General features: G+C 45.6%; 1 protein-coding gene across 10 annotated transcripts in view; it reads left to right on the forward strand.

The window, feature by feature from the left end:
• Positions 1 to 25,077, forward strand: part of Ptprg (protein tyrosine phosphatase receptor type G) — a 674,743-nt gene that overhangs the window by 588,014 nt on the left and 61,652 nt on the right. For 7 of the 10 annotated variants that reach the window (XM_087181619.1, XM_087181612.1, XM_087181618.1 and 4 more), the window contains 2 exons: positions 10,690 to 10,776; positions 23,823 to 23,914. In XM_087181619.1, the coding sequence (XP_087037745.1) occupies positions 10,690 to 10,776; positions 23,823 to 23,914 (179 nt within the window). Of the gene's footprint in view, positions 1 to 10,689; positions 10,777 to 23,081; positions 23,223 to 23,822; positions 23,915 to 25,077 lie in introns of those variants that run through there. The other 3 variants (XM_087181616.1, XM_087181617.1, XM_087181620.1) reach the window with 2 other exon arrangements.

Here is a 25,077-nt window from a genome sequence, read left to right on the forward strand (position 1 = left end):
CGTCTCCTGGGAGCCGGCCTGCACCCTCCGTGTAGAAGTTGTGTGTGTTTTCAGCCACACAGTCTCAGCAAGTTTGTTCAGATGAGCTGGGCTGGAGCACTCAGGACTCTTCTTCTCTCAGAGCAAGGAAGGAGGCTTCTGACCTTTCTCTGCCAAGCTTCACCAGAATCCCACCCTCTCTTCTTTGCATTTATTCAGTTAAATCTGAACCACTACTGAGTGCCAGGTTGTCCTCTAGGTACCCGTGATACCAAAGTGAGCAAAACATGAATTCCTGCTCTCGTGGAGATTACATTTTAATGGAGGAGACAGGCAAAAACAAGCCAAATGACTAAAGCATAATTCCTAAGATGGCATTATGTGTACTATGGACACAGTCAATCTGGACCGGGGAGGGACCTGCTGGAGTGTTCAGGGTCATCAAGGAGAGCCTCACTGGGCAGTGACATGTGAACAGAGACCTGCGGGCACCCAGTTGGCACATCCGGAGCAAAGGAAACAGCGAGTGCAAAGGCCCGAGCAGAAAGCATGCCCGGCACGTTGCAGGAATAGCTGTGAGGAGTGCAGCTGGAGCACCTGAGTGCAGAGGGAAAGTGCTAGAAGAGTGTCTGAGAGAGAGATGGGCCAGAGGAGGCTCAGGTCCTAGATCGCCTCGTGGGCCATTGTAACACGTTGCCTGTCACCCTAAGGGAAGTGAGGTTCAGTGCAGAAGAGTATTGGAACCTGGCTTCAGCCTTAGTTGTCTGCTGTGTTAAACAGAGTCTGAAGAGCACCTGAGGCAGGGGCCGGGGCAGGGGCAGGGGCGCAGGCCATCGGGGAGACCTCTGAAGTGAAGTAAATGGAGGCAGTGACCATGCGTCAGATGAGGCAGGCGCGTGGGTGGTGGGTGTGGAGTGGATGCAGCTGTATTTTCCAGGTGCGAGCCACAGTGTGTCCTGGCAGATGGACTGTGTGTTCTAGGGTCTGTTCTCAGTCGGCACGATGAGGGGGACCAGGTGAGAAGGGGTCCGCCAGGGTGTGAAGGGAACTGCAGGACCACTGTGCCAAAGGGCAGCCGGGGGTGAGGTGCCTTGTGTTTGGGGCGAGCTTGCAAACGTAGACTCAGATCCATGTCATCCCTTCTCCAGGAGAAACTGATTTGCTAAAGATCTGTATCTGGAGCCCACTGGTAAGCTGGGGACTGCTGAAGTGAGTTTCACCCAGAGTGCAAGGCCACAAAGGACCACCTGCCAGTCTCTGGGCTGTGCGCAGGGCTGCAGTGATAGTCGTTCACTCCCCACATAGGAGCAGAGAGGGCCTGCAGCTCTGTGCCAATTAGTGACCCAGAATTAGCAATTCCAGCCTAGGAAGCACTTGTGCCAAGCAATTCTAGCCAAAACCTCAGATTTCATCTGATCGGCCCACCTCGGGCCTTCTGCCTGCTCCTGTTCATATCATGGAGACTGGGGAGGACCATGGGGCATGGATGCCGGGCCGCTAAAACGTGAGCGTTTCCTATGTTCTTCTTGTAGAAAAGGTCTCTGTCCATAGGAAAGACAGCTTTACCACCCTACCATTCAAATGTTCTTTCCTTTGAAGAAACGGCAACTGTTTGTTTTTGAAAATCTCAAACAGAAAATACAGGAATAGTTTGTCCCAAAAATGTTTTTATAATGATACACTTTTTCCCCCAAATTTGGTGTCAAGTAACAAGGGCTTTAGCCTTCATTTAGTGGAGTCTAGATTTGAGTTTTTACCAAAGTCTTAATGTCAGAGGAGAAAGAAAAAAAGCTACAAAGAAGAAAATTCTTGCGGAAGGAAGAAAATAAATTGAGTTCGTGTGAGGCTGATCAGTTGGCTGAGCATGAGAACAGCCCAGAGGGGACAAGGGCCTTTTTTCTGTCCAACTTTTTTCTTGTCATTAATGTGAAAGGAAGCAAAGGGAGCGCACACAGACAAGTGGCAAGTGCGGAGGAGACGTGTGTGCCCTTTGGGAGGCCAGGGCTTCAGGCTGGAGCACGTGCTTCTCTTTGCCTTGTGAGGCACAGTGAGGATGGAGGCAGATCAAAGCCTCCTGGATCATTTCCTCAGGTGGCAGGCCTGCCACCCTAGGCTCAAAGCAGCTCACTGTGGCAGCAGTCTCTGCCACACGAAGGACTGGTTCTTCACAGCTAGCGTTTCAGGTTGTGTGTGTTCCCTCGGACCTGTTGACACTGGTGTTTTATAGGTCCATGAACTAGTGGAAAACTACACCCAGAGTCTCTGCCCTTCTTCCAAAGCTATGCACAGTATGATAATGCTAGCACTTGCTAAATCTCAGGGGTCTATTGTGAGTGCCATGCACATGAGCGGCACCATCGCACAAATCTGTATGGCAGGTGATGGTGATGTTACTGCCCTTTTCCAGTGACCTGCACCTTGACCAGGGAAGAGAAGGAACTCACATTTGTCAAATCCCTCTTGCAGGCCAGGCAGTGTGCAGTATTGTCACCCCTGTGTTGGGCAGGTGACAGAAATCCATTTTAAACTGCCTTAAGCAGGAGGGAGGAAATGTCTGTGGATTATAGAACTGAACATCTGAGGGGGATTGGGCCAAGCTGGACTCAGAAGATGCAAGCAGGACAGGAGGACCGGGCTGGGGTGGTTCGTCTCTGGGGCACGCTCTGTGTGGAGGCGTCCCTCTCAGGCCAAGCCCCTCCTTCTACACAGTGGTCTCTGACCTATTCCTGTGGAAAGGGGCTTTTCTTTCCTAACAGTTCCACTTGAGTCCTAGGATGGTGTTCTCTAATAACTAACTTAAGCCATTCACCCATCCCCAGAGTATTCTGGCGGCCAGGGGCTGGAACTTGCTTGTCACACCTGGGCCTTCTGTGTAATTGTGGAGTCCAGAAGTGGGTAATTGCCATTGCCATCAAAACCGTGGACTGAAAGCTGGCCAAGGGGCAGTTTCCAAGGGACCATCAAGGCCCAGAAGGGTGACTAGTGCAGAAGGTTTCACTGAGGGACCTGTGATTTTAGAAGCTAGAAAGCTGCTACTACTATCGGGTGGGCATGGGCCATTTCAGGTTCCTGCTACATGGGCAGCACTCGGCCTTCTTGCTATGCATTGTGCAGGAGCTGCTGAGACAGAGATGAAGCGCCTTGTCCCTCAGTCCATTGGAAGAGCCGGATGGGTGAATATAAAAGGGAATGGAGGGCCGGGGATTTAGCTCAGTGGCAGCGTGCCTGCCTCACAAGTGCAACGTCCTGAGTTTGATCCCCAGTAGCAAAAAACGAGAGAGAGAGAATGGAGATGGTTGGATAAGGTTTCAGTTCCAGCTGGGCTCTCAGCCTTGCAAGGTTGGGGTCAGGGAAAACTGTGGAGGATCTGATGTTTAGAGCAGAGTGTGAGACAGCAAGGGCGAGATCAGGAGTCCACTGGTCCCACCTGAGGGGACGTGTGCCTTGCCCTGAATGAATGAAAGACATTGGAAGAATGAAAAGTGCAGGAAAGCTCAGAGAGAGACTGCTGTGCTCTGGTTCAGTAGGAACATTGGCCTGGACCCTGCACCACTGTGGTCAGCATACATGCATTCTTTCTAGGGCACAGCCACCCGTAAAGGGTGGAAATTGGTTCTGGGAAGGGGAAAACCTTATATCTTTGTGTGTGAAGCACAGGTACATATTTGGTATATGCACAGATACACTTGTGTTAATGGTATTAAAATTGCACTGGGACTGGGCGATTCGGGAGAAAATGTCTACAAAGGGCCATAGGGGAGACGACAGTGGCAAGCAGAATGAGAAGCACTGCCTTACAAGACTCCTCCGTGGCTTCACTTTCTTCTGCTGCAAAATATAGTTCCGAAAGGTGTCACCGAGCCCACGTGAGGATTCTGGGTAGACGGGGAGACGCTGGTCCTGGTGGCTGGGGTCAGTGCACGTGCAGGTGTTTGCTGTAGTTAGAGCAGATCTGACCTCAGGCAAAAAGAGGAATTGTACCCTGCGTCCTAGAGTGCCTAAAAGGAAGATTTAATAATGAGGACCAAATTACAGATCTAAGTAAATGTTGTCCCTTAAATGTAATCGCATTGTGTAGCTGTACACAGTTTCCATTAATTTGTCCTTGCATAAAACAGTACTTGGTTTTCCTTGTAGAGTTCATTCTTCTGAATGACCTGTTGTACAGCATAGCCTCTAATCCATACAAGTCATCTGTGTAGAGCTAAATGTAGTATAAGTGTAGGCTGAGCAACTGAGGAGAAGCACTTTGGGTCCGAAAAGGACAGGGTGACTATGAAGTGACTGAAGTTGGTTTGGGGGACACTCCCCATGGGGCGAAAGGTGCGATCCAGAGGAGGATGTGCCTACATATGTGTACAGGTGAAAGCTGTGGCCCCAGGGACCTTCTCTGCTCAGGGAAACACCTCTGAAGCCCAGTGGCTAGCCTTGATAATTCGGGGATGGCTGTATCGAGTGAGCTTTAGCCACAGCTGACCAGTGTCCTAAACACACGAAAGTCTTTTTGCACTGACATGAAGTCTGACAGGGTTAGGCCGTCCTCCACGTGGCTCCTCTCTCTGCAGTATTTGTGTCCCAAATTGCTGCAGCAGAGAGAGAAATGGATCAGGTACTCAGCTGTCATCTGCTGGGCCCAGAAGTACGACCTTTGGTTCCATTCACTTACCACTAACCACAGGTGGCCACACAGCCCCAAGGATAGAAGGTGAGATAGGGTGGAACATGGTTGTTTGCAAAGCATTTGGGTACCCTTAAATATTTAGGAACATTGACATTGTGCTTAGCGTATGTTTCCAAAGGGGCCCACCTTGGAGGGCAATCCTTAGTCTCATTTCTTCAGGTTTGCCAAAAGCTCTGCAGTATGGGTAAAGACCTCAGATACCTGTATGACTGAATAGACTTCCGATACACAGTCAGACTGAGGATGATTTGAGCGGTAGTTTTACACAGCAATGAGAGCCTAAAGGGAGAAATTTATTTTCTAATATTTTTAGCTGATACATAATTAGGATGCCCGGTTCTCTCTTCAGTGGTCCTTGCAAAACTTTGCCTTGAAGAGATGTAGTAACCAGAATCTGCAACGATGCAGAAGTCCCAGTGGATCTAGACAGAAATGGATGCAAAGTGATTTGGACGAGACAGAGGATGGTGAGGCAGCTAATAGAAATAAAATCAGCTAACAGTATTAGTAACTCGCCTTCTTTTGAAAATGGCACCTTCTCGTGTGCCTCATAATGACTGCAGTCCTATCAGCCATGCCGTGGTTCAGATCTACTGCAGAGGATTCAGAACTATTAGAAATGGTTCAGAGCTCCTGGAAGTGAAAGAGCAGAAATCAGTGCGGCAGATTTTGAAGTGAGCCACTTTGCCCTTACTACTGACGATGGTGATGACACACCTCTGGAATGAAGAGAGAACTCCTTCCAAGAGCTGTGGATCCCTGCCCTACCCAGACAAGCTGTTCATGGGGCCTTAATGTTCCTGATAAGGGTTGAAGCAGCACAGCTGCTGCCACTGAGACAGAGGCCAAGTTTGGGAAAAGTTTCTTTTTGATTTGCATGATTTCAGGGAGATGCTAGAAGAGGAGCTGAGTGCCAGGTACAGTCAGTGTGCTAGGGTGCCACTTATCCATGCTGAAAAAGAGCTTAGCTGCCCTGAGCAGGGGACTGGTGCAGACTGAGAGGCCAGAGTATTGCAAAGATGTTTTTAATTTGTTTTGTTTTTCCTAGGCTCCTGTGGAAAGTTGCACTGAAGGTAGCTCTTTTCTATCACGAGCAGAGTCTCATCCCTGCAAGGGATTTGTATTGCTTAAGGCCCTCACAGCCAAAAAACTTGCTGATCATCCCAGATACGTTCTCAGCAGATTATTCCCTAACTCGATCAGTGCACAGATCTTTGGAAGTAATTAGTGTTATTATGTCAATTTTGCAGATTAGAAAACTAAGGCCTAGTAAGATTACATGATATGCCTAAGTCACAATATTCCTTTGGTGGGTGATGGATTTCTAGTCAGCCAGTTTGACCTCAGGCCGCTTCCATGATCTCATCTCAGATGAGGGACTACCAGGCCTGGAGAGAGGCATTTACTCCTTCCACAGCCAGCTTTACAGTGCATTTTGCATGTGGAAAGGTCACTGCAGAGAAAGGAATTAGGTCAGCTGGCTCAGGAGGCCAGATGGAAACCAACCTATGGTTCGGATTGCCAAAAGCAGATGGAAGAAAACTTCAGCAAACAACTGTATGCTCAAGTGTTCCAGAAGCTGAGTAATGATTTATCTGCTCAGGTAGATTTCCTTTCCTCTGACATGATTTTGATGTTGAATAAGAAAACCTATTTATTCTGTCCTAGTCCCAGATAATCAGGGCTGATTTGCTCAATAATAAATTTAATGTTTTATTGACCACACCTTTCACTTAGAAAGGAAGTTCCCAGAAGTCTAAAACAGCTTTACTTCAGTGACTGATAGCTCTGTGCTAATCCAAGGACGCTGGACCAGAACAGTGAACTGGAAACGATGTAAGTGGAGATTGTAACGTCCAGTCCACGTTTGTTAAAGTTTGAGCGAAGAAAGATTTCATGCTCTTGTCTGGTAAATCCATGTCCATCTTGAGCACGTGATGGAGTATCTGTAAATTCGGTGTCAAATCAGTCAACGCCAATTCAACCACATATGCAGATAGAAAACAGTCTCTCTTTTATTCTGAGTCCCATCTTTAGACTTTCAGAAATTTTGCCATTTGTCAGTGCCTCCTCACTAAGAATGCTGTTCATGAAAACAAGGGAGTTTTGTTGACATTGCAGTTTTTTTCTTCCCTTGATATGCGATGGGAGACAGAGTGTAATAAATATGAAAGGATGCAAATCGCAAATGTGTAGGAGATTTGTGTTGGCGCAGTGGAGCTCAGGCAAACAAACATGCGTGCTGAAGTCAAGTGTGGGCATTTGGTAGCAGGCCTCTCTGATCGAGGGACGACTGACCGCATGGAATGCAGACCCCTCTGTATCCCCACAGGAGCAGTAATGGTGCTGAGAGCTGCAGGGAGCCTGGGCAAGCACTCTGCACCTGCTGCTCTGGCAGCTGACACTTCACGAATGCTTGCTGGTCACTGGGTTTAGATTAGGTGACCACAGGAAGGTCACAAGCAGCTTAGTAAGAATGACTTCTCAGTGAGTGACTGAAGGGATAGCAAAGAGGACATGGTGGTAACAAAGACTGCCAACAATGGTTGAATTAATACAACTGTTTAATCCTCCAGCAGCCATGTAATGTGCTCAAGGCAGAGGGAGCACATCTTAACTTGTCCCAAGAGGCACCACAGGTCCCGGTAGGAGGGACGGCCTAGGAGCGACCCTATAGCTGCCCGGTTTTTGAGCCTCTCCCACCCGGGGCTTTGCATTGTTGACCTAAGACCATTTGGGGCTGGCCCACGTGTCTTTCTTTGTTCACCACTTCTTAGGCATCTAGCTTGTGCCAGGCCCTGGCCACTCATCCAAAAGGCAGGATTCCTGCCTGACAGACACTCAGGGCCTAGTGGAGGAGCTGAACAGGTTAACAAAGGTGATCCCAAATAAGGGTAAGAAACTGCAAGCCACTGGCCTCCAAGCCAGTTGGGCTTTACTGACAAGCTCTTTCTGAAAGTTGGAATGATTTTGAAAGGAAGATTTGACCTGAACCCCACAGTCTGGTTTCTCGTGGTAAGTCAGAGGATCTGCAGCATCGAGCTCAATCCCTGTGGCACTCTTGGTGGCCAGACCTGGCCGTGGGGCCCCTTGGCAAGGGGCACTTTTTTTCCCCAGTGGCCACTCTTGGCCCACACTGGTGTTCCTGCCTGGCCCCTGAAGGGAGCTGAATCTGCACTCTCCTGGGCTGCAGTGGTGGTAAAGGAAGCAGTGTGCTCTGGGAGTGATGCTGACCACAGCCAGGGTGCAGAGGAAGGGAACAGAAGCCAGATCGGGGGCAGGCAGCGCTAAAGATGAATGCTTGGGCAGAGGAGCTGTGTAGGAGGGCACTGCGTCTCCATCGTGGCACACACTATCCCCAGGGGGCAGACTCCTCAACTGCCTTTCTTGCATGCAAAGCAAGGCTACTTTCATGGGTAGGATCGAGGTTCCTTCCCCGTAGACTCTGCATGTCCCAAGGCACTGGGTTCAGTCCCAGGCATTCAGTGTCCTATTGTGCTGAGAGAATGAAAATCAAAAGGTAGATGTATGTAGAACTATTCTCAGCTACATAAATCCCAGCTCCTGACTCGTGCTTTTGGGTGGCTTTGTATGATCACCTTCCTGCAGACAGAGCACTCCCTGGACCACAGGTGTTCTGGGCATTTTTATTTTTCTCCTTTTGAAAGTGCTGACTGCCTGTGCAGCTCATCTCTTTCTGGAACTTGTCTCTGTGACCATATTTCAAAATTCTCTTTAATCATTAGGAATAATTTTTTACCATCCAGCTCTTGCAGGCATTGTGACAGTGTGTCAAACCAGCGGGGAGAGCAAACGCACATTTCCCGATGCCAAAATATGGCTTGTCTCAGAGGTTTTGAGTTTACCGTGACACCGTGATGTTAAACTGTCTTGTTCTGAGATGCTAAAAAGAGTGGGGATGGGGAAGTTTTTGAGGGCCCTGCAGTTTCTCAGGCTGGGGACCTTTGCTTTTGCTTGTCCATGCAGCTGTACAGGGAGATTTGGGTCACGTGACAGCTAATGCCACTGGTGCCAGTTCACTTTTGCTCAGTAATGGTTTCCCAAATGGCTACTTGGGTCCTTTCAGAATTCAGGAGAGCTGCCCGTTGTTATAGTAACCAGCCCCCTGCTGTCACGTTGGCCCTGCGCTGCCAACTAAAGCTCTTGGAACAGGCTGCCACATAGTCACCAGATAAAAGCAGGGAGGGGTACACATTTAAAAGGTAGTTCCACGGCACTTCAAAGACTGCACTGATTCTATTAGGGAGGTGGTGGACAGACATTTTTAAACCAAGCTGCATCTTTAGGGGAGGAAACTTGTTTGGTGAATTCTTAGTAGTATCTGTCCTTCTCTGAAGTTCTAAAAATTCAATGTCTTCTCCTCCAGGACAGATGGCTGGGTAGGTGTACTCAGGTAGCCTCCTGATTATTCGAGTTACCAGTTACTGACTGTATGGCATTTGCTTTCCTGTACAGCACTGTCAGCTTAAGGGTAGTAGTTTTAAGCGCTTGTGATTGTGTGTGAGGAAAAACGGCAGAGCTAGCCGGCTGCGCTCCAAAATTCCTGAAAGAGTGAATCTGGCAGAATTCAGAGCAGGGCTAAGGGTTGAGAAAAAGTCTAAATATTTTAGGAAGCTGCAAATTTCAAGTTTTTACGGATATTTGTAAAATCGTTCCAACACACAGATTAATGTTCTTAGCCACACAGCAGATTTGTGCCATTTGGAGGACAGTTGTGGTAGTTCCAGGATGTTCTCAACAGAGGGAGAGGAGAAGTTCAGAGCCACAGCAGTCCCTTCCCCCTCACCTGTTGGTTCCGGGTTCTGGCTTCTTCAGATTTTGGCTCCTGTGCAAGCACTTTTACCCGATACCCACCTTGAAATTATCAATATACAAGTAAGTGAAAGCTTGTATGAAGGGGGAAGAAAAACCCCAACACTCAAGAATGAGAACATGTTCATTCTTACAAGTGCAAAGCTGCCCAAAGAGTAAGAAGTGGCTGGTGAGTGGAACTACCCACTTCCCAGTTGAGTGCTTCCCAAAGAGAAGCGAGTCCGTTCTGGGTTCATCTTGCCTGTTCCAGCAACACTGTTTGCGATGAGTGGCAATCACTTGAGTGTGAATTCTGTTGGCCCAACTGGTTTTGTGGGTGGGGTCAAATATAATTAAATAGACACTTTGATGTGTCTTCTGATGAAATTATATCTATAGAGAGTCCACAGCCAAGTCGAAGATGCTGTGGTTATTTACATTGTAAATGGACACCGGATATCGGATTTTTTTCCTGTTTTGGTGGTGGTACTAGGGATACAACCCAAGTCCTTCTCACTGTGCTATGCCGCTAGCCCCTTTTAATTTTTTTATTTTGAGACAGGGTCTCACTAAATCACTGATCTACCCAGGGTACATTCAAACCTTTGCTCCTCCTGCCTCAACCTACCAGAGTGATGGGATTACAGGTGTGTACGACTATGCTCAGCTTACATTTAATCTATACTAATAGAGCGCCAATTTCTGGCCTTCTCTCCCTGTGGCGGTTCTTCTGTGTATCCTGCAGTCTGCACTGTGTATCAGGAAAGTGGGTGTCCCGAGACAACAGGAATGTGTGGGGAAAAGATAAAACTGCAGTGTTGTCTCGTGGTACCAAATTCAGAGACATAGCAGAAGGGAGGCCCTCATGGGCCCAGGTAGGTCCCACCAAATTGTGTTGAACTCCATGATACCTGAGGCCATCCTCTTTGCCAAAGGTGGAAGACCAGGGATCAGAGTGCAAGGTTGCAGCTGTGTGCGGCCCTCTGAGACATACGGCAACCTTTGAAGAGCAAGCACAGTTAGGTTTGCTCTCCCTATATCAGCATAAGGACCTTCCAGCCACCTTGGCTGTGAGCTTCTGTTTTAGAACGGCCCCACCTGAGGCCCGGGAGGGGGCATGTCTGTGTTAGAGGGAGGGAGGGCATTGTATGCAACTCAGTGGCCAATTGAAAATACTGTCCTGTACACCTGTTCTCTTTTGTTTTTTGTCCATTTAGAGGGTGTAACAAAATAAAGTCCAAGGGCTTTCCCAGACGTTTCCATGAAGTGCCTTCTTCTGGGGAGAGAGGAGAGAAGGGGAGCAGGTGAGGGGGAGGTCTCAATGGCCACGACCAGCCTGATGACTTGTTTTGTTGCCATGGGGATTAAAGTCTTCTAGACAGTGACTGCTGTCACTCACCTGTTCTACCCCAGTCCCAAAAAGTAAGACTTGCAAATATCAATTCAGCTTGCCGGAAGCTGGTAGCAATTACAGAATGCCCTGCGGGTGCTTGCTTTGCTTTGTTTTGTGGGTTGGGGGGCAGGTTTTGTTTCTCAGTTGGTACATATGGGGATTGTCCAATGTCTGTGTACCTGTATGTGTGCTGCGTCCCAATTTCAGATGTTTGCATGTTTTAGAGCTTTGTTTTAAAAATTATAATGCATGCATTTAGCCTTTGAGTGAAAATAACTTTTAGAGACCTAAATTGGTAGTCAATTTAGGGACTAAGGGTAGAGAGAAGAGAGAGCAAATGTGGATAGACCATGTGCTTTTCCAGAAGAAAGTTGGATTTTAAAAAAAAGTGAAAAAAGGCTGGGTATCCGGATGCTTGTAATCGCACCACTCTGGGACATTCAGGCCAGAGGATCAAAGGTTCAAGCCCAACCTAAGCAGCTCAGTAACTAAGGAAGACCCTGTTTCAAAATTTAAAAAAATTTAAAAAGAGTTGAGGTTGTAGCTCAGAACACAGACCATAGGTTCAGTAGCTAGTAGTACCAGAGGAAAAAAGGTAAAAGCACATGAGTTCTAGATAGCTCGACTACTTCAAACGATTATCATCCTGGAGAGATTCATGAGATATATTAAGATTACTGTATAGTGAGCCTTAGTCACCGTATTTAAATCTCTTGATAATATTTATGTCAGACTGATCTTAGGCAACCTGTTTAATATTAATATGATACTCTTTTAATATTAAAATGGCAAGTAGAACAATTCACCAAGCATTATTATGCCATACAGAAAGTAGTACCTTTTTACTCTTAAGGAAACAGTTTACAGAATTTACACTCGAATTTTTACACGGGCTGACTTCTCTGTTGATTGTCGGTATATCAGATTTTTGAGATGTGATTTCAGTTAATCTATCCATTATAACCCAGTACACCTATGATATCAGAGAACATGTAGTATAGGACTTGTGACAGTTTAATGAGAAAGTCCACGATCTACTTTCTTTTAAGCTGAATGGTGGTGGCATGTTAGCCTTGTAAAGAAATGATTACTTGCACTAGGAATGTAATTATCCTGTTCTTTCTATGATCACTTTTTACTTACTGAAGTTTTTGATTTCTAATATATTTTCAAATTTCTAAAGGGAAAAAGTAAAAGAGAAAAATTCCTTTTTACTTTTGGATTTAAACCTCTCAACTCAAGAGTTGGAGCCTCGGACATCACTTGAGCCTTATGTTTTGTACTGAATCCCATTAGAATGTTTTACTGTACCACTTTTACTAGCCAGCATTACCTCACGAACAGCACAAATATAAATGTACATCCAACTTCTAAGTCTCCTCAAAAGTGATACTGTAGCCCAAGAGACTGTTTTGTGTGTTTGGTGACCACTGGGGGAGTGGGCTTGTCCCAGGCATATTTTATATCATGTGAGAAATATGTACAGCTTGTATTTGTTATCAGAGGGCACTCGGACCCTATGGTGTCATCTCTACCTGTGAGGGACAGAAGAACAGTTTAATTTCACATGGGTCTTAGCCTTGAGAACCATCTAGTAAATGGCAAGTACATAAGGATTCTACCTGATTGTGACTCTTCTTTTTAGCATACTTATTTTTTTCTTGGCACTGCTGAAAATCAAACCCAAGGCCTTGCACATGCTAGGCAAGCACTCTACTCCCCAGCCTAATGTACTTTTTAAAAGAAGTGTACACTGTAGTAGCTATAAAAGAAAGACTTGCACTCAGAGAGATGTGAGTTCTAACTAGAGCGATACCACTTCCTAGCTTTAGGAGGAAGCCCTCTCTGCCTCAGTTTCCTCATCTAGCAATGGTTCTACCAAAAGTTCCTCTTCATAGGATCGCTGTGAAGGTGAAATGAGGTAGCCTGTGTCTAATGTTTAGTGTGGGATGTGAGGCCCCACCAACAAGGTAGAACAGTCTGAGTCCCCTAAGCATCTCCTTCTTCGCTGCTCAGTGCTGTGCTAGGTGCTCCACGTGGGAGAGATGGGCCAGATGGAGATCCTGTCCTCAAGGAGTCTCTGCTCTTCCTTACACTGGACACCCTGCCAGCCTCTGTCCCCCAGAAGCTACAATTCCCTATCCCTTTTGCTGGTCTGTACACTTAGTTCATGTGCCATTTCCCACCTTGTACTGTCCCAAGTGCTTTGGCTGCTGTCCCCGACCCAGTCTTATCCTGCTGCTGCTCTGCAATCCTCCTGCTAGAGGGAGGGAGCCCCCCTCTGCCAGGCTTCTGCAGGAGGAAAAGGGATGGATCAGGGCTCCCTCACTGGCACTTTTGCCTTTTTCTATCCCTCTTATTCATGCCTCGCCCCCCCCCCATACTTCCATGCAAAATGCAGCCTGGAATTTGCCAAGATTCCCAGATATGCCTCATAGCAGCCTTCCCAACAGTGACAGGAGCTGTGAAGGAGTTCTTGCCCCGGAACTTCAGGAGGCCTTGGGTTTTTGTAGCTTTGGTTCCTGCCACTCATCTTAGTCCTTTCCAGCAGCAGGGAAAGGGACCAAGCCCCATTATGCACAGGGTGGAGCAAATACCCCAAATGCCTGGCAGTGATTGTGAGATGTGAGAACGGATTGTAACCCCAGGAGGGAGAGGACAAAATTATAAAACTCAGTCTCACTTGGTATGGTAGCATATGCTTGTAGTCCCAAACACAGGGTCAGAAGCTTAAGTTCCTTCTGGGCCATTACCAAGACTCTGCCTGGGGAGCAGTGGGGGGAGCTTGAGATGTAGCTCAGTGGTAGAGCACCTGTGGGTTCAATCCCTGTTACTGCCCCCCAAAAAATCAGACTCAAGTATTTGTTTTCCAAAATCTTTTGAATTTGCACTTTGAATAGGTGATATTGGATACACTTCAAGGGATATATATTCCTATGGCTCCCTCCTATCACCTGGTCCCTACCCTCACAAATAGGTAGCCACTATTGCTAGTTTGTGAGCTAATCTTCCAGAGATGACCGTATATAAACACAAATGTGAAGAACTTCTTCCCCGATTACAATGCAGTAAAATGCTGTACAAGTCACTATTGTACCTTGGGTTTTATTTTCTCACTTAACATGGATTATCCATGCCCCTGAGTTGTTGTTTCCCCAGTCTGTTCTACAAAAGCCTGGTGCTTTCTCTGCAGGTGTCTTAGGGTTTGCTTGAGCGGCCTCCTGGGGCTCTCACTCGAATTGCTCAACCAGTAGAGTTAGAAACACTACAGTGGTGAATGACTGTTCGTGTGTCATTCTGCAAGTGCGTAAGTATAGCTGTGGGATAGACTCAAGACATTGGCGGGATCATAGGGTACCTGGACAGCAGCTGCGATGGACGATGCCAGATTGCCTGCCTCTGGGGGAGACTGAGGAGGGTTTCTGCGAGCAGCGCATGAGGGTGCCTGTTCCTGAAAGAAATGGATGTCAGTGTAGTTTTAAGTGTAGCCTTTTATTGTAAGTGGGGTTGAGCATCACTGGGAAGCTGAACGTTTTGCATTTTTGTTTTGCTTTATGGCTTTTGCTTTTTCCCTGTAAACTATATTTGCCCATTTTACCTTTGGGTTGTTGGTCTTTCCCTAATCGAGAGCAATATGCCCTCTCAGCAATGTGGGATACAGATTTTTTTTCCCAATTTGTAGTTTGCTTTTTAACTGTTTATTGTCCATCTTATATTTTATATAATAATTTTCTGTATTTTCCTTATTTCCTCGATTTTGACTAATAGAAAGACTCTGCATTCTGACGTTACCTCTTTGAAGTACATTTGTGGGTTCATGTTATAAAAGTAAACTTTTCAGTTTTGGGGATAGTAACCTGGTTGATAGTGTTATGGTTTGTGTAGATGTCTCTCCAATGTACACGTGGTCATAGGGCTTTTTTGGGTGTCAGGTATAATGTCCAGCCACGAGAGAAAAGTAAGACACGTAGTGTGGTTTCTGACCCAACTGTTTTTTCCTGCATAGTCCCACACTATCCTAAGTAGTGCACTGTGTGGCTGTTAAGAAACACATGATACCTGGCTGGACTCTTCCTGTCAAGCAAAATATCGTCCGTCAGTATGTTAATAAAATAAGTAGTTGCCAAAGGCTCTTCCAAGATCATTTCAGAGCATACACACTGAATAATAAAGTATAATAACTAAACTGAGAATTCATTTCCTACCTCCTCTCCAGAATGGGAAAGACCATCACATGATCAGTAACCATCCCAGATCAGTAGGGCTGGTGTCAGGTAGGGAGTCCCTCGCGTGCCTCAGTCTAGATGTTCCGAACATTCTGAGCCAAAGGATGAGGCAGCTGCATCAAAGCCCCTGACGTGCAGCCTTCTCTCCTAGATGACAGCCGGGAGCTTTGGGAGTAACTGTGGGACTTTGTTAAAGCCAGATGGAACGTAAAAGCAGGCTTAGGTCTTGGTCTGCTCAAAGTGTGATTCATGAAGTGACCTCTTCTTTTTTTTACTCTCCTGGAAAGTATGACCACTACTTCAGTTAGTGCTAGGCATCTACCTGATTTGTTGACAAAGTTAATTTTTGCAAGAGATCACTTCTGTATCTATCATTTGTCAATTTGTTTGCATATGCCTATAGAAATGAATTGCAGGCAATCTGACCTATCCACTAAAACTCTCACTGCCAAACTTAGATGTTTTGGTTGCTTCCAGCTATAGCAGGAGTTGACCAGACATCTCTCCCAGCCATGTAAATTCAAAGTGTTTTGAACATTTGTCCTAGTTTATGTCTGCATCCGCTCTTGCCTCACCCATCTCTGAGATGATTTCATTCTGTCTCCTTCTCATCCCTTCCTCCTATCTAATTATCCCCACCAATTATCCCCAAAGTGTGACAACCATATGCCTCAGGATTTCCAGGACAGCCCTGACGTGCATGTGCCATTCAGTTATCCACAGAAGCATTCACATGTATCAGCTCCATGTCTCCTTTTGTCATTTGGAAAATACGCCAGGTAGAAGCATACTGTGGGTTCCAAAAGATCTTTTCCCGAGAAGACACTCCCAGTGTTAACTGAATTGTGTGCACTGGGTCATTTAACATGCACCAAAGGAAATTTAACAGCAAGCACATAGCTGTATATGAAAAATCTCAACCTAAACCTTAAGGTAGGCTCCATTCCAAGGGGAACCCAGAGACGCTTCCTCCGAGGCAGGGCCCATGCTCATAGTGCCTTCTACCCTTGTTGCATTTTGTCACTTCTACCTCTTGAAACATTTTGCCCTAATTAGTCAATCCTTGTCTTTTTTTTTTTTGGTATCGGGGATCAAACTTGGGACCTTGTGCTTTCGAGGCAGGCGGTGGAACCACTGAGCTAAATCCCCAGCTAATCTATGTCATTTTAACATAGCTCCCAATTATCTTCCTTGAAGGCATGTGAGTTTTGAACTTTCTAATTTTACATGGCCCTTATTTATACAAGGTTCACTATGAAGGATCTATTTAGAAAGTAAATATTAATGTGATTTCTTGTCCTGACAGCATGAGAATAAATGGGAGTATTAGCAGGTGTGCTAGTGTAAATGTAAATCAGGACAGTCTATAAATCGGTTGTGATTGCTTAATTATATATGCACCAGCAATCCAGCCACCTGCCCACAGTAGTCTGCGGTTAGAATTTTGTACTGCAAGCTGACAAACTCCTCCTCACCATGATGTGATTGTAAAACTACTGAGCTTAATTGGAAGACAGTGCCTTGGTTTCCAATCTTGCATGTCAGCATTTGGTGAGTTTCTAATTGAAGTTTTCATACAAGCCTGGAAACCATGTTACTATCCTCCTCCCAACCCAGAGCCCAGGAGCCACAGTGTCTGGAGGACCTGTGTGACATCTCAAGCCTGCCAAGAGGGAGGGACACATGGGCCCCAAAGTCTGTAGACCCGAGAAGCCCTCCTCTCCTCACAGTGGGTTTAGATGTTAAGCTTTTTGAGGAGTCTTCTTGATATATAGCTGTGTTGAGTGAGGTTCCAGACAGTGGAGGGCTTGAGATCAGCACTTTGCTTCTGAAAATTAGTAGTCACGTAATTATTCCCAGGCTCTTGTCAGAGGGGCAGAAAGAGATGAAAGTAAGAAAGTTGCCAGCCCATATCACAGATTCTGCAAACAGGCACCTAGGAAAAGAGAAGCAGCAGAAAAGGAGGTCTTATTGGAAAAAGGTGGTCATTCTGGGTATTCTGCTTCTCTCTAGAGAGTTTCTGCTTATCTTTGCAGCAGTTTGCTATATTTTGTTTGAAGCCTAACCCTCTCTAACTGGAATAGGTATTAATACTTAACAAAGCATATCAGAGCAGGTGTGTGTGTGGGGGGGGGATTAGTCAAGAGAGTCAAGTAAACACACCAGAACCTTCATGTGATGGTAGGGTGTGAACTTTGGTGGAAAGCAAAGGGACTTAAAATTGACAGCTGACATAGGTTGATATTGGCTACATCTGAATTAGAATGTAGACTCTGCACATGGGCTCTGCCTCCTTAAGAGTACAATTTTTGATGTTTGAAAGGCCTCTATCCCCAAACTCTCTCTCTTATTTGAACAATAGGAACTTACAGAAAGTTTGGTCCACGTGTTTGGTTCATGACCTCATGTGTCCCGTGGGCTTTTTAGAAGCTGGACTCCTGCATGCAAGTACACTCCCACCAGGAGACCTTCAGACGCTCTACAGACCTGGACCACAGGGCAGATGTAACAGAATCCACACAGGTTTGGTCAGCTTATGGAGAAGCCTCACACACACCCTCTCTACTTCCACTCAAGGCTTTCCTAGAAACCTTTGCAAAGTCTGTAAGCTCATGTTGATTGCTTAGAAGCCAATACCATGGGCCCTCAAGTTACGACGAGCCTGACATACGAACAGTGGGTTAACTGGCTTAGTGGAAGATTCATCTGCCTCTTGTTTTCTATGGCGTGTACCTGAGTAAACACCCAGATCTCAGCTGTACTGACTTACAGCCAACTTGAACTACAACCAGCCCTCGAGAACCAATCGAGTTTGTGAGTCAAGGGTCCACTGCAATGAGAGTAACATGGAAAGCTTGCCCCCATTTTGCTGCTTGGAGCTTCCTGTGCATATGGGCACAGATCTGACATGGCGACCATCCTTGATCAAGCACCAGATGCTCTGGGTGATATTCAGGGGCTGTATTGTTTTAAACATGTATCCCTAGGCCAGGGTGGTGGCATACACCTGTAATCCCGTCACTGTGTGAGGCTGGGGAAAGAGGACCACAAGTTGGAGCACAGCCTTGGCCACTTTTGCAACTCACAGACCTTGTCTGCAAATAAAAACTTTAAAGGCTGGAGATGTAGCTCAGTGTGAAGGACCTGGGTTCAATCCCTAGTATGTAAAGAAAAAGCATCCCTTTACGGAGGCGGTTCTCATGCGGTTTGTGGTTAAACCTGAGTACTGAGGTTTTACACCCTTAGTAAGTGGTTACTTTGTGATAAATAAGTGAGCTTTGGGTTGCAGTTTGGGCAGTCAGTCTCTAGAAGGCTCGCCATCTCACTGGCTGACAACAATAGGCTGGTCTCCTTGCTCCTCTCTGACAGCCTTCTAGGCGTATCTGACATAACTCGCTCTGTTTGGGTACTTTCTTGATGGGTGTAGGATGGGTCCTGGAAAGCCTTGTAGCACAGTGATTTTCTAAATTTTCAAGTGTCAGGACAATCACAGCGCACGATATAAGACCACCAAGAAATGCTTCATATCGAAGTAAATGCTGACAGCTTCCATTCTCTAATACCATAGCTACTAAAGTGAATTTTGCTCTCAGATAGAGTAATCCCTAGGGGTAGTTTCACAGGTAGCTTTAGAAGGAAAAGCTCATTTTGAGTCATATAAGTCTTCTATAAGCGGAGGAAAGACTTGTTCAATGTGGGTAACAGAACAGTTTGCTCCAACTTCATGGGATACTGTCCTGTTACTGAGAACTTAGGTTCTAACTGAAATGCAGCATATGACCTTGGCATTCTTATTCAGGTATGTGCAGTGCAACTTTTCTTTCTGTCTTTGAGAGGATTATGCTAATACCCGTCATCCCATCTGGGATTCTGTAAATCCTCCTCTGATTTTTATGGCCACATTCAGGATTCCTGCCATTTAGGATTGCTTTATTTACTGACTTAATTTTTAGTGGCTGTTTAATGACAGTGCTGAAGACTCAAGACTCAATTCCCCTTTCTCACAGTGGTTCTTATCCAGAACAGTGTACACCACAATCCTTGGGTTCAAAATAACACAGGGCTATGCCCCTAACCCCTACCCCCAGAATCACCTGGGTTAATCCTGCAAGAGTGTTTCAAAAGCTCCCTAAACCAGAAGTATGTGAGCTGGTGAACAGCAGTTGTCTGCAAATGTGATGGGAGACAGACATTCTTTAGGACCCTCCAAAACTCTCAAGTTGTACGTAAACTGGGAAGTGCCAAGTATCTGGAAAATATATATTACAAATATAGATTAGAGGAAGCTAAAGTATTTTGCTTTATTAGTAGACCAGTTAGGGTCAGTAAAAATATTGTGTAACCTGGCCTCACTTCCTTCAAGGGGCCAAGAGGGTGCATACAATCCGTGGTGAGAATCCACTGAACCATACTTCATAGTTAAATTTGCAAATGTTTCTTTTTCATTCCAAACACGATCTACTTTGTTTTTCCTTTTTAATGATACTTCCCTAATCATGTTCATTGTGGAGTAATGATAATGTAGGAAAATGGCTTTTCATGATCCTAGAGATCTGTTGCACTCAAGGAGTGACTACTAGAGTGTTGGTTGAAAGTGAATTGGACATAGGTAGAAAATTGAAATTGCACAGTCAGGGACACATTGTACACTTGGAGAAATTCTGTCTCTGTTCCCCTGATCTGAAAATTAGAAACATATCACACATTAGAAGTTTAGAAGCATTAAAATTTTTCTTTCTTTTCTCCAATATCCCTGCCTTCACATTTTCTTACTGTTGGACACTGCTGAAGGTCAAGAAACAAAGTTTTTCATGGGACATCTCTAAAATGAGCAAATGAAAATGTAATGGCATGTGGACTTCAGCTGCTTTCCTGGAATAACTGTGCCAAGGTATAAAATTTGTACAGGGGCAGCGATCATCACAGTCTCGTGATGTTAGTGAAAGTTGACAGCAGCCTGTCTCTTCCTCAGTGCCCAGCTGGGACTTCATCCCTAAAAAAGTGGATATTAAAGAATTAAGTCCAGGGCTGGGGATTTACTCAGTGGCTCTGCTGCCTGCCTCACAAGTGCAGGGACCCGAGTTCGATCCCCAGTACCAAAAAAAAAAAAAAAAAGAATTAAGTTGCATTAAGTACCAACTACGTAGTACCTCCATGAAGTGAAAGATCAAAGAAACATTACTAAGAAGGAGAGCAGTTGACTTTGTTATCAAGGAGATATGTGTATAGTATGATCATGGGGTTTTTCTTTAAAAAAATTTAAAAAACAGCCATCTGTCTGAGAGTAGGCATGAGACAGTAACAGTCACTCCCTGATTGATCTCCTTGTTGGATTCTTGCTGACCTGTACCCCATTTTTCACATACCCGCCCAAATGGACTTCTTGAGAGACACACCAGACCATGTCTCCCCGTGGATCCAAGCCCTCTATTGGCTTTCCATTGCATTTAGACACCAACAAAGACTTTCTGTGCGTGGTGGTACTGGTGATTGAGCCTAGGGTCTTTCCTCAGCCCTTTTTGAATTTGTTGAGACCAGGGTCTAAGTTGCCCAGGCTGTGCCCAAAGTTGCAAACCTCCTGTCTCTGTCTCCCTGGGTTTACAGGTGTGCACCACCACACCTCGCTAGCAAAGACCTAGATCTACAGGATGGGGCTCTTGCCTGCCTCTCCAGCCTTACTTGCTGTAACCTCTCCCTGCTGATGGCCTGACTTCCTTTCATTTCTCCCAGCCACCAGGCTCATTCTGCTCTGAGGAGGGCTCACCTAGAATGGTCTTCCCTAGACTTCAGTGAGTGAGTTCTCTGTAATTGGGTCTTAGCTCAAAAGCCACCTCCTCGACAGAGTCCCTTCCTTCACCTCCCTCAGTTATCAACACATCTTCTATTGTCTTTTCTTTGTGGCTCCTGACTACTTGAAACTATTCATTTACATGTTTGAGGTTCACTTTCCTCATGGAAACATAGGTCTCGAGAGCAGGGCCCCATCTGTCCTATCCTTCTGCACGCAGCCCCTTATTGCAGATGGCCATGAAAGAATCAGTAAATAAGGAAAAACGTGTGGATGGATTTCTCCCTGAAATACTGGTACTGATAATCAGGAGGAGGATTTCCGTTTACTTGAATCACCTTTTCCCCTTTCTGTTCATTTGTATTTCCTGATTTCTCTGCCATTCCTTCTGTAACTCTTCATAAATTTCTTCCTGTTTAGCCAGGCTTAAGGAGGTGGTTTCAGAATGATGGACAGGTGCAGAGAAGGTGCTGTCTCCACACTTGCTGGTATGCAGCAGGTGCAGAAAAAACATTTACTGAGCACAGTGAAACCGATACTGTAAGGGGAGGACCCTCCCCTGCCACCTCATCTCAATGTGGGAGCAGAGTGTGTGATGTGCAGCGAGGTGCAGATGCGCAGAGCTTTGTGTCCCAGGGCTCTGACTCTTGTCCCCAGTTGTGTGCTTTTCTCTGGCAATCAGAGTTATTTTGCTCCAGGGAAATTCCACTATGACCAGCAGCACATGGGGCACCAGCGCGTGATTTGCTTTGGTACACACTGCTGTGTTCAGAGATAACTTGCAGCCCTTAGTTCTCCCCACAACCGAGACTGCTGAACTTCTATTAGGAAAAAACAAATCTACACTATGGATGCAGTGTAGTTCCCAAGTTGCTTGACTTGACTTTGCTAATGATTCTATTTCCTAACAGCATTATGTTTCAGAACTTTAACAGGCATAGTAATTATGATCTTAAAATAGAACTTACCTGTTTTTTCTGTTTGCCAAAGGCTGACTTGGCAAACTGTGTGCCATTTATTCTCAGGACATGGGGCACTTCTTCAAGCTCCTGAAAAATTGAGTGTCCGACTCTCACTCAGCAGCAGGTTTTCCTTAGCTGTGACGCTGGAGACTTAAGGTTCCATCTCATCTATGAATTCCATGGTGTGTGTTTTAGTTTGAGACTTACATTCGGGAAATCAGTGTACATGGGCGAGGTGAGAGGGGAGGAAGGAATCCAAGAGTAGAAAATTGATAACTAATTAAGGAACAGAAAGAAGCTTTATTTCAAACATCACTTTCCAGGGTTTTTTCACGTGGATTTCCATCGTTTTACATTTTGTAGATTTGGTTTAGGGCCAGAGCCCCCGAATATTATGTGCACTTCACATCCATGTAGCTTCAGAGTAACTGAAGCTAACCCCAAACTTAGGTAAAGGCAGCTAAGTGAAGAGTGATGAACACTTGTATTACTATGAATACACCAAATGCCACATAATTCATAGAAAAATAATTTTTGCTTAGTTCCCTGCAGAAGCAGTCCCATGAGACAAGCACCAAGAATTAGTGTGGTTTATGTTGAGGGCCCCCTAGTGGTGTGGAGGAATAGTCCAGACCCATTCCAGAGCAGAGCCTGAACAGAGAGTTGGTTGGAGCGTTTCCCATGTGAAAAACACTTCCCAGTGTGACATGTGATCATTTCTGACTGCCTGTGGTTATAACAGCCTTGCAGAAAGCTGTGATGGAGAAACCTGTGTGACTGAGGGCTCCTCTTTCCCACAGAGATCTTCTTTGGTTTATAGAGTTGCTTGGTATTTTCTTCTGATCCCCTCCCCGCCCCCCATTTTTGGCTTCAGAGAAACATGGTCTGCTCAGTAGACTCATTCCAGGATACTTTTGATTGGATGAGCAAAGAAAGACCCTGTGAAGGATAGCTGACTTGCTCTGGCAGTTGGAATACGGACCCCAGAAAAAGCAAAACTGTAGTGTGTGTACACGTTTCTGGGCATGGGACACCAGAGGAGTGCGGCAGACCACAGTGACACAGCACCAGAAGGATGCCGCCTGCTTTCCTGCTTGGCTAAAAGACCCAGCAGTAGGGCCAGCTATTGTAAAGCCCCTGTGGCAGATGAACAGGGACCCTGCTTTGGTCACAATAGCCATTCACGCTGCGCAACCTCATTAAATATTCAGCCTGTGCTTCAGGCAGCTCATTAGGGCCGCAATGAGCAGTGACGTGGATGCTGGAAAGCTGAGGGCCGGCGGCCTCGGCAGGCAGAGGCTCTGTGCATGCTGCTGGCTTTTCTGTTCACTGCCTGTCCTAGGATGACCAGTGTGTGCTCCCTGCTTTGCCTGAAGTACAGGTAAAAACCAAACCAAACAAGACAAGCAGAGGACACTGGAGGGCTGCAGGTCCTTGTCCTACTGTTGTCTGTCCACGGCCTCTGGGCTTGCCCCCTTGAAGGCCTCCGGCCCCTTTAAAGAGCTCTGAGGCTCCGGGGTCTTTGCCTAAGCACAGGACGATGTGATGATCCCATTGTGCACTCGGGCTTCGTGGTGACTACAGTTGAGGTTTGAGGTGTGGTTTTGAACTTGGTGCCAGTGGTTAAGAATTGCAGATTATTGCTCTGTAACATGCCAAATATGAAATTATTGTTGGGGTGCTCCTCGCGTTTTGTGCTCAAGTTCACTGTACCTGTGCTCATATTGGAGTGGCTCAGTCCTACGTCTTTCACTTTCCACTATCAGCTTGGATGTGGTTATACCATAAAATTGATATCTACCAGCTACTTTGCGGTCCTCCAATAGGATGAATGTTCTCCTCCTTTTTGTTTCTTTTCCATGGGCTTGCTCTGCGGGATGCTTAAAGCTGGGAAATTATGTGGAAAAAGAACTGAAAATGATGAACTCAAAGTGTATTTCTCTGGTCTCGCTGTTCACATGTTTTTCTCTTTTCCTGGCAGAAAATGTTTTCAGACAGCTCATTTCTATGTGGAAGATAGCAGTTCACCTCGGGTGGTCCCCAATGAAAATATTCCAATTATTCCTATTCCGGGTAAGTAAGACGCTATGTTTCCTTCCACTATGTGGTTTTCTCTTTTGTTCTCTGTTTTATGGGATCGGCATGACAAAATATTATTTTCATAGCCTTTTAAACCTCGCCCAGCTAAGACATACTTAAGGAAAGCTAATTTAATGAAATCTTTGCTCCTCTGCCTATTTACAGAGTTGTAAGATTCTCTTTAGAGAAACATAACACAAGTCACTGTAGTAAGGAGTCACAACTAGAGGAGGAAAGTAACAGTGGTAGGAAAACTAGAAAAACATACAAAAGTCATTTTTAATCTACTAGGACTAAATTTAATAGGCAACTTATGTTTGATGTTTGAATCACATTTCATAACATTTTATAAAAGGTGAGTTGTTTTCTAAGATACTGTACTCTGAAAATCATCTTAATAGTGCTTGTGTGGAAGTCTAAGGATATAGTATTGGTCTGGTGTATGTTTCATCTGTCCTAAGGTAAAATGATAAAACACTGAGTCAGTGGTAGGAGAAGGGATTGATGGAGTACCCTTCAGTGAGTCTTAGCAAACTAGCACCATAGATATTTAAATGTTCAGCAAGGGGATGATCACTGTAAATAGAATGTGGGACTTGAATACACCTCCCACCACTTTTATTGGGTGTCCTTTCCCTTTTTCTAGACTTGAACTTATGCATGCTTCATCTTGACATGAACTGCTTGTATATACAGAGACTGTTTTTATGACAGTGCTGCTCCCATCCTCACCCATTGCTCCTTATTCTGTCTGTCTAACCCATTCTCCACACACTTCCTACCAGCCAACATTTTTTATTAACTGTCACTTTCCACTGGAATCGGAGCTTCCTAAGGGTGAGTAGATGGATTCTCAGTGCCAGATTAAGAAACAGCACATAGTAGGCACTCTTTAACTACTTGGTGGATGGATGTATAAATGGATGAACGAGTGTCAGCAAACTTTCCTGGAAGTCCTTAAAAGGCATGGTGGTACAGCTCAGAGGTACAGCCATTCCAAAAAGGAATGATTCTTCTGTTTGCAGATTGTTACTCGGTTGTGTGGTTATGTGGTTATGATTGTGGATTTAACTGGCCTTTTACATGCCTATAGATATTCAGGAGGCATTGCTTAGATTGTCTATAATCTGTTCATTCTGGTCAGCTTTTCTCTCTGA

Source organism: Heterocephalus glaber, unplaced genomic scaffold (assembly GCF_053883595.1).
Source record: "Heterocephalus glaber isolate CG9 unplaced genomic scaffold, H.glaber_assembly_v1.0 deba00001472, whole genome shotgun sequence".
NCBI classification, from domain to species: Eukaryota; Metazoa; Chordata; class Mammalia; order Rodentia; family Bathyergidae; genus Heterocephalus; species Heterocephalus glaber.